Source organism: Monopterus albus, unplaced genomic scaffold, assembly GCF_001952655.1.
Source record: "Monopterus albus unplaced genomic scaffold, M_albus_1.0 scaffold40.1, whole genome shotgun sequence".
Classification (NCBI taxonomy): Eukaryota; Metazoa; Chordata; class Actinopteri; order Synbranchiformes; family Synbranchidae; genus Monopterus; species Monopterus albus.
Window position 1 is genome coordinate 1,284,178 of NW_018127920.1, and position 9,862 is coordinate 1,294,039.

At 40.4% G+C, this 9,862-nt stretch overlaps 2 protein-coding genes across 2 annotated transcripts in view; one reads left to right on the top strand and one right to left on the bottom strand.

The window, feature by feature from the left end:
- The window catches only part of anapc7 (anaphase promoting complex subunit 7), an 8,460-nt gene extending 6,019 nt beyond the window's left edge, over nucleotides 1–2,441 (bottom strand). The window contains exons 1-2 of the mRNA XM_020599178.1: nucleotides 2,223–2,441; nucleotides 1,227–1,413 (exon numbers count right to left, since the gene is read on the bottom strand). Coding sequence (XP_020454834.1) covers nucleotides 1,227–1,413; nucleotides 2,223–2,323 — 288 coding nt within the window. The 5' untranslated portion in view covers nucleotides 2,324–2,441. The remainder of the gene's footprint in view (nucleotides 1–1,226; nucleotides 1,414–2,222) is intronic.
- A 944-nt stretch (nucleotides 2,442–3,385) lies between these two features.
- On the top strand, nucleotides 3,386–9,295 carry LOC109959745 (ubiquitin-conjugating enzyme E2 G1-like). The gene is made up of 6 exons (XM_020599352.1): nucleotides 3,386–3,592; nucleotides 7,319–7,421; nucleotides 8,348–8,445; nucleotides 8,696–8,874; nucleotides 8,996–9,103; nucleotides 9,196–9,295. Exons 1-5 carry the CDS (start codon nucleotides 3,550–3,552, stop codon nucleotides 9,080–9,082), a joined length of 510 nt encoding a protein of 169 aa, XP_020455008.1. The 5' UTR covers nucleotides 3,386–3,549; the 3' UTR covers nucleotides 9,083–9,103; nucleotides 9,196–9,295.
- Nucleotides 9,296–9,862: the final 567 nt, after the last annotated feature.

Sequence of the window (9,862 nt, forward strand, 5' to 3'; positions counted from 1 at the left end):
GGAGTGAGGGAATGATAGAATGGGATATTGACAGGCGGATCGGTGCAGCTTCTGCAGTGATGCGGTCGATGTACCACTCTGTCGTGGTGAAGAAGGAGTTGAGCTGCAAGGCAAAGCTCTCGATTTACTGGTCGATCTACGTTCCTACTCCCACCTATGGTCATGAGCTTTGGGTCATGACCGAAACGGCAAGATGCTGGATACAGGCTGCCGAAATGAGCTTTCTCCGCAGGGTGGCTGGGTGCAACCTTTGAGCTCCTCACCCTATCTTTGAGTAGAACTGCTGTTCCTCCACATCGAGAGGAGCCAGCTGAGGTGGCTCGGGCATCTGTTTCGGATGCCTCCTGGGCGCCATCATAGGGAGGTGTTCCGGGCATGTCCCACCGGGGTGAGGCCCCGGGGAAGACCCAAGACATGCTGGAGGGACTATGTCTCTTGGCTGGCCAGGGAATGCCTCGGTATCCCCCCGGAGGAGCTGGAGGAAGTGTCTGGAGAGAGGGAAGTCTGGGCATCTTTGCTTAGACTGCTGCCCCCGCGACCCGGTCCCGGATAAGCGGAGGAAAATGGATGGCTGGATGGATTTTCTCAGAAAAGGTGGTGTTTGATATCTGGGAGGTGGGACTTTAACACAATCAGTGATGAGCAGGGCAAAAACATCTAGTCTCTTTTTATCAGCATTTGAACATCTCGTTTTCTTGAGTTATAAATACGGAAAGGTGACAAATGAAAGGACAACCCAACATAAAGTGTCTCAGTAATGTGCTGGGCCACCACGTGCCACCAGAACAGCTTCACTGCTCCCTCGTGGTGTTTTGATGATGATGGTGGAGACACTGTCTAACACATCACTCCAACATCTCCCATAGGTGTTCAGCTGGGTCGAGGTCTAGTGACTGTGAAGGTCACAACATATGATTCATGTCATTTTCATCCTCATCAACCTATTCAGTGACTCCTCGTGCCTGTGGATGGGGGCACTGTCATCACTCAGTGATTCAGGATTTTACTTTCTCACATATGAAAGTGAAAAAACATGCCTTACATCAAGGAGGTTTGAGTGTGCTTCAAACTACAAAACATTATATGATAATATCAAAACAGCAATGAAAACATATTTATTCATATTTATTAAATTATTGTGTCATGCTACAGTCTCTACGGAATCTGCAGAGATGCATGACAGTTTCAACCTGAACTTGAAAACAGAATAGTTTTATAACACTTACCTGTGCCTGTATGTTGGATGCAGCTCCACCAGTGGAAGTACGAACTTTAGATGTTTTGCTGAGCACCTTCTTCTGTTGCAGTGCCATACTGTATTTGCAGGCAGCATTACGATATTCCTTATCATGGAAGATGGCATCAGCATGGTAGACCAACAGCTGGTATTTTTGGGCTGGTGAGAACAGGTCGCTTGAATCAAAAGCAAAATAAGAATCAGAGTTGACACAATACAGAAAGCTCTGAACTGCACAAATAAGGCTGGTTATTAAGTTAGCTGAAATACTAAGAGCGCAGATCTCGTCCAGTAACAAAATACAGAAGAAAAGCTGAATAAAAAAAATATAAAATCTACAATCAACCAAAATAATGAATTACATTCTCAACGTGAAGCCCATAACAACAAACAGAGGCAGTGACTATTGACCAAAAGCACAAGGTCGTAAAGAGGAATCCAAGGATTCTGTATAAAGATAACATTAGAAACATCCTGCTTCAGCTGCTGCTGAGCTGCATCATAAAAAACTGTACTCCAACTTTGACAGCGCGACTGTTACACAACCAGTTTTTAAAATTCTGCCACACTACACTAATAAAATTATGCACTAGGCACAAAGCAAGGTATCCCCAATATGTGTATCTTGCCCTCCTGTATACACATTCGCTGATCGTTTGAATTCCCACTAGTTCAAGCTAACCGCTAATAGCAGTCACCAATAACCGAAAGCGATTCAACATATGACTATTTCTTGGAAGACCGCGTATGCTGTGTCAGCTTGAAAATGTGAATTAAACCCCTTCTAATGTAATATCCTGGGGTCAGTACTTTGTCCATCTTCAATTTAAAACCTCGGTTTCTACGGTTAAAACACTTAAAATTTGCTGTTGCTGACCAGTTAGCTTTGGGCTATTGCTATTACTATCGCAGGCTGACAACACAAAATCTTGGTGTAGGAAAGCACTCTTCAGGAAATAGACGACCCCGCTCTGATATTACTTACGGATTGTTATTACTCATCGTAAGCAAAAGACTGCTCAATATCCGGACATTAGAGTGAAGCCCAGCAGCAGCCATATCCCGTACATGATCTATTACATTCATTTTCGGTTGAGTTGAGATCGTGCTTTATGTTTCCGTCTTCAGCTTAAAGTTTGTGCTTGTAAACAGCTAACGCTAACCAGCTTCTGGAGTATTAAATATGGCGCCGAACAACCTTCCTTCCGTATATTGCTTGCTTCAGGTGCTCTCCACAAGTTTGTACTTTTAACAACGATACCCGTAAATGCTTTATCTTCAGGAACTATGCGAATTTGGCTTATAAATACAGTATTTATTGACTTTATTTGCTTATTTTTTATAAACAATAAATGAATAAAGATAATTAAAACTTTCTTATTCGCTTAGTTAGATCGCCGGTGCTCCAATAGGGATGAACACATATTTTGTCTTTTCTGTAGCAATAATTCTTAGTGAACTTTAAAGCTACCAAATTTCACATTGATTTTGGACAACTATTAAACCAGTCAAAACTCAACAAATTTGCTAAACAGCTTCACAATACCTATTTTCATTATTAAAATGCATGACATAAATATGATCCTTTAAAAGAATTGAAATTACTCCTTTTATTTTATATACTGTGTAGGACTGTATTATTATTATTATTATTATACATTATTAGTGATCTAAAGCAGTACCATGCACCTTATTTTTCCTCGCAGACTGCCTATTTTTCAATTGATCCCCGAAATGATATAACTATTATCCAAAAACATAACGATCATCCCTTTGCAGATAAGTGAGACATAATACAGCACAGTATGATGTCCCATACTGTGGGAATAAAACTGCATTATCTTTATATAGATAAAAAGTTAACAATCCCCAGATTGAATTATTTCATAAAGGTCCACCCTGTGAATGCACCACTAAAGAATTAACATTGATCCAGAGGACCAAAGGTTATTACACTCTCTTAACTTGTTCATCATGAAAACCTTCTCCAGTGAGGACCACCTTCTCTGGGAACCAGTATATTACATATCACTCATGAATGATGTGAGTCGGGGAAGTTGAAGAGGAGGGTTGGAGAGAATGGTTTCTAGTTTATTGCCCGATTATTTCTCAGCAAACGTTGCCTCGAAGACATACACAGTCGACTGCTAACGCGCATGCGCACAGCTAAAGCCAGCCGCTAAGCCTTGTGTCAAAACACAGAGGGAAACCAGCAGCAGGCAGTGAAAGATCTCACTTCGACCTGAGCTTTCGCTCTGCTTTTCAGAACGTATTTGTCGGTATAAAGTGTTTATTATTTACGTCTGCGTACCATGACCGAGCAATCAGCACTGCTTCTTCGAAAACAATTGGCAGGTAATATGGACACAAAACTGTAAGTAGATACAGTTGATATAAGGGCTAATACCTAGCAGCTAACGTTAGCTTTTTTAGCTACGCAAAGCTATGTTTACGCAGTAGGGGTAAGCTCAGAAAGCTAACCAAGCACCATAATGGGTTCCTTTATCCCTGCCGTTCAGTATGTTGCTAAACTGCTCTGAGAAGCTGATGGAAATAATGGTATATATTTTGAGGTATACGTGGCTCAAATAACATAATATTTGAACCAGCACTGAATCCCAACGCAAACCTTGCTAACGGGATAGCAAGTTCGACATTATCGTTAGTTAGCTGACGGAACAAAGGAATAATCAATCCAGGGACTCATCTGTTCTAATCACTTTAGCTTTGCTAGAGATAGCTCTATAAATTCCAATCTTTTCATAGAAAACATATTCTACTTTAACAGTAGCAATTATACTGAAATTACAAAGTCGCCATCTCTTTATATAAGATAACGTATAACGCTAACGTTTAAGATGTCAAATCAGGTGATATTGGATTGTTAGCGGCTTTTAGAAGGGATGCGCATGTTCAAGCCCTCAGTGAATAAACTGTTATTGTTCTCCTGTTGGCTTATTTGGACAGTCACCACCAGTATTTTTACCGGTGGTTGTGGCAGTGGTGTCTTACTTATTAATGCCACACACATGGACCTGATGTCCAGTTTGGTCTGCAGCTGAATGGTAGGCAAGTTGTCTGGGTGTCTGTCGGCTGCATACATGACTGGGCCATATATTTGTGTATAAGTTATTTAATATACATTTTTTTATATATCATATCAGTCTTTTGACACAACGTGTCACATGTACAACAGTAATCAAAGTGATGTTTTTGTAAAGTTGGAACTACTGTGGTAATTAGGCTAATTGGTTTTTCCTGTGGTGCTAAAATGACAGCAGCCCTCCACCAGTGCACCCAATGGTTTAAAAAATAGACAAACCAGAATCCCACTCTGGACTGGTTTAGCATATTGCAGTGATTGTACAATATGCTAATTTTGGTTTCTCTGTGTGTGGGGAGGATGTTGAATCACAGTGATTGATTTGACTCAGTTCTTCAAGTGGGCGATTCACTTCAACAGTAGTCATTAATTTTGCAAACCAAGATTTGATTCAGAAACATGAGACAAACTTTATAATGACTGATCAGACTTGCACTTAATAACCCCAAATCTGAAAAGGTTTGGACCACATGTAAAATCAGAATTAATGATTGATGTGTAAATCATCTGTGTCCTGTATTACATTGAAAACAATACAGCAGCACATTATTGCATTATTTGATTTGATACCTCATCAGTTTTATTCTTTGTTCAACATAAACAATCATTTCAATTCTGATGCTGCAACACATTCCAAAAAAGCTGGACAGCTGCATTTCAGGGCCAGTAATGAGGTAAAACAATGAAATGATGACTCCATTTGAAACAGGTGATGTCAACAGGTGACTGCATCATGATTTGGTACAAAGTGGCATCCAGGAAAGGCCGAGCCCTTTAGGAGCAAAGATGGGCCGAGGACCACCAGTTTGCAACATATGTGTGAGAAAATTATTCAAATGTTTAAAACCAATGTTCCTCAAAGAAAGATAGGAAGGGATTTGGATATGTCGCCCTCTACGCTGCAGAGCATCATTAAAAGATCCAAAGACTATGGAGGGATTTCAGTGCATAAAGGGCACAAGCCTAAGCTGGATGACCGTGCTCTCTGATCCCTCAGACGTCACTATGTCAAGAATCGTCACTCTTCTATAGGCGATACAACCACATGGGCTCAGGATTACTTTGGCACACCTGTGTCAAGCACTACAGTACGTAGTTGCATCCTTAAATGCTGCTTAAAACTGTACTGTGCCAAAAGGAAGCCCTGTGTCAACAGTGTCCAGAAGCACAGTTGACTAATCTGGGATGGACCATCACACGTTTCCATCATTGAAATGTGTACTGTAGTCAGACGAGGAAACGTGTACTGTGGTCAGACAAATCAACATTTCAGGCCTTTTCTGGAAGGAATGGACGCCGTGTGCTCTGGACCAAAGACAAAAAGGACAATCGACCATCAAGGCTGTTACCAGCAACAAGTCCAAAAGCCAGGGTCTGTCATGGTCTGTGGTTGTGTCAGTGCCTTGGCAAAGGCAACTTAGACGTCTGTGATGGGACCATTAATGCAGAAAAATACAGAGAGACTTTGGAGCAACACATGCTGCCTTCAAGACGGCATCTTTTCCAGAGACACCCATGCATATTCAACAAGACACTGCACAAAGTCCCTAAACATTGTTTAAGTGTTGTGAAAAGGAATGAAACATCACACCCTGGTAAATGTTTTACTGCCTCAACTTTTTTTTGGAATGTGTTGCAGCATCAGATTTGAAGTGAGTTTATTTTGAACAAAGAATAAAATTGACGAGGTATCACATCAAATAATGTGCTGCTGTGTTCTCTGCGTCATACAGGACACAGATGATTTACACATTAATCACTATTTTCAGTTTTTATTTTACATATTGTCCCAACCTTTTCTGATTGGGGTTGGTTGTGAGACTTGTGTATTCTGCTACAAAGTTAAAAATTGACAAAATTGTTTGTTAAACATAAAACGGACAGACACAAAAGGTAATGTTTCTGTTGCCTCACTAAATATTATGGCATGTTACTAAACCTTGACTGCTCCATAAAACTGGGTTGTCAAACTTCTATTATTCTTAAATACAGATCGATTGTATGCAGCCTATACTGGTGAAACAGAACTTATATTAGAGGATTGCTTAAAGCCCATTAGTCAGTATTAATGCTGGAAATTGTTTTGACACACCCATTTTACATACAAAAATTTTATGGTAGTCCATTCCTTCATACATTATCTCTGCTGCGTATCCTGTAGAGCAGGGGTGGCCAATTCCAGTCCTCAAGGGCCGCTGTCCTGCTGTTTCTGACTGGCTGAACACACCTGAGCCAGGTAATCAGCAGCAGGTCAGGCAGGGATAGTTGGAAAACAAGCAGGACAGTGCCCCTCGAGGACTGGAATTGGCCCCCCCTGCTGTAGAGGGTAGGATGGAGGCCTCAGAGGCAATCCCAGCCGAGCAAGAGGCAAGGTACACCCTGGACAAGTCGTCAGTCTGCCTCAGGACTGGCACATAAAGACACAACCATACACTCACCTACAGGCTGTTTGGGGCTGCTAATTCAGCCGCTTCAACTGAGACATTTCCTGCAGCTGTTTCATGGCAGAATATGTATCATCTGCTAAAGAAAGGAAGCAAAAACATCTGGTCTACTTTAGATTTACATATACCTTCCATAATACGTGGTTCATCAATGTCAGTGAGTCCAGTGTAGATTCATTACACTGTTTTCTTTGTTCTCAACTTACTGTGCAGAAGCAGTTTTTTTTTTCTGCTGTTGTGGCAGTTTTTAAAATTAGACCAAAGTCGTCTTCATTGTTTGCTTTTCGTTTTAACTTTGGTTTTAATGCTGTATGAAAAATCAGACGCATTTATCTTGCACTTTGACAGGTTAAGGTTTTCTGTTGATTAGAGATTGAATTAAGTACATTTTAAAACACTCTATAAAACCGAATGGAATAAAGTATTATGTGTGCTTATTTGTCAGGCTTGAACAGCTGGTTTATTAGATCGTTAGCTATCACCAGCTCATTTTATAAAAAAATAAATATATACACTGTACACTTCTTTCCCCAGAGCTCAACAAGAATCCTGTGGAGGGCTTTTCAGCTGGTCTGATAGATGATGACGACATATACAAATGGGAAGTTGTAATCATTGGTCCACAAGATACCCTTTTGTAAGTGAGAAAGTATGTAGATGGCAGTGTGTGTTTGTGTGTATGTGTGTGTATAGTTGTAAGACAAAATAGTGGCACTGCTTGCAATTTCCTGGATTTCTGCATAAATTGGTCATGAAATGTGATCTGATCTTCACCAAAGTCACAAATATCAACAAAAACAATATTTATAAGCTGATTAAACACAATATATAGTCATGATCAGTCATGGTCTTTCATGTCTTTATTGAACACACCCATTAGACTTACAAAGTGATGGTGGAAAAAGTAGCACTTGGCTTCTGATGTGACTAAACATCAACTGGAGGCTGTCAGCAAGCTGAAGCTCAGAACAAGCTGGGTGATGCAGCAGGACAATGACCCTAAACATTTAAGTAAGTCTATCACAGAAAGGCTTTGGAGGCACAAAGTCCATCTTTTGGAGTGGCCCAGTCAGAGCCCAGACCTCAACCCAGTAGAGATGCTGTGGATTGACCTCATGAGGGCTGTTCACACCAGATGTCCTAAGAATATGGCTGACCTGAAGCAGTTCTGTGAGGAAGAATAGTCCAAAGTTCCTCCTGAATGTTGTGCAGGTTTAATCCACATCTACAGGAAGGGCTTGTTTGAGGTTATCACTGCCAAAAGTGGTTCAGCCTGTTATCAAAACACTGCCAATGCTTTTTCCACCATTCTTATGTTTAATGGGTGTGTTCAATAAAGGCATGAAAGATCATGATTGTTTTATCAGCTTAGAAATATTTTTTGTTGTGACTTTGATCAGACCACATTTCATGACCAATTGATGCAGAAAACCAGGAAGTTGCAAACAGTGCGACAACCTGTTCTTGACTGTATATATATTCATATCTATATTTAATTTCCTATCTATATTTAATTTCAAAATGTCTCATTTGTCCTTGCTCTGTCTTTTGTCACTGTTACAGTGAAGGAGGGTTTTTCAAAGCATACCTAACCTTTCCCTATGACTATCCACTACGGCCTCCAAAGATGAAGTTCATCACTGAAATCTGGCACCCAAATGGTAAACATGATTTTTTATTTATTTTTTTTATTTTTTTTTGTTTGTCCTTACTTCAAATCTAAACTGTGATCACTTTCTTTCTGGTTCTGGACATGTAAATGGTGTTCGAATGCCACTTTTTAAAAATGTTTTGGAGATTATTGTGATTGAGTAGCAGTGTAATCCTGGTTTGGGGTTTAACTCTAACCATGGTCATCTTCACGTTACATCTGTTGTTAAATCCATGTTCCAATTCTTTTGCAAAATTCAGTTGCAAAGAACGGAGATGTCTGCATCTCGATTCTGCATGAGCCAGGAGAAGATAAATTTGGTTATGAAAAGCCTGAGGAGCGCTGGCTTCCGATCCACACAGTAGAGACAATCATGATTAGTGTTATCTCCATGCTGGCAGACCCCAACAGCGATTCACCAGCTAACGTTGATGCTGCGGTGAGTTACACTTCTTATCTTGTTTCCCTGGCACTACAGATCCCTTGTTCATTTTTGTAATCCTAGCAGCTTAGGTAAATGGAGGATGTTCCATTAAATGAATCTGATGTTGCTCCCACAGAAAGAGTGGAGGGAGGACCCTAATGGTGAATTCAAGAGGAAGGTGGCCCGCTGTGTAAGAAAAAGTCAAGAGATGGCATTCGATTAGGAGTCAATTGTAAATTCCAGGGTGAGTACATTAGACTTGTTTTGGCTAAGACTTGCATGCGAACCCTTGCTTCTGGAACTAATAGTCACTATAATGTTTGTTTCCCCCCTCAGTGTAAGGAAATGCCTTTGGAGGGAAAGTTTCAGCAAAAGGCTTTTGCACCCCTTGTTTTGCCAGTCAAAGAAATCGATTGGCTTCAAACCACATTTCTGTGAAAGAAAAAAAACCAGCGAAATTAACCTGTTTCCTACCTGGAATTGTATATTTAATTTTATTTATTTTGGGAAAAAAAAAATACTGTTGTAAGATATGTCACTACTGTAAATTAACTTGCTTTTTTATCTGCTGCTGAACAGTTTCTACTTTATACCAGGTTTCTTATGCAATTCAGTGGTCAAGATTGTGTAAAACAAAACGAAAACCTGTTACCATTATGTCCTCCCTGCTGCATAGTGTACTTGCTACCAGCTTAATATCAGCCCAAGAAATCTCTGTCTGTAGATGTGATTAATTTCAACACTGTCACTGAATCACTGTTGCCTTTTGTTAGCCTCACAGGTTGGGAACATTTAGTCTGTTTTTCTGAGAAATAGCCTCCTGTTAGCATTTTCTTCTTATGCTAGTGTGTGTCGTAGAGATGTAAAACGGTGACTCTCAAACCTGCATGATCTCCCCATACAGCTCTGTTATGTATTATTGCTAGTAAACAGAATGGCTTGCTCAGTGATTTGAGAGTTATTGTTCCAACATACTGACCTGTACAGCATAGCTAATGCTAAC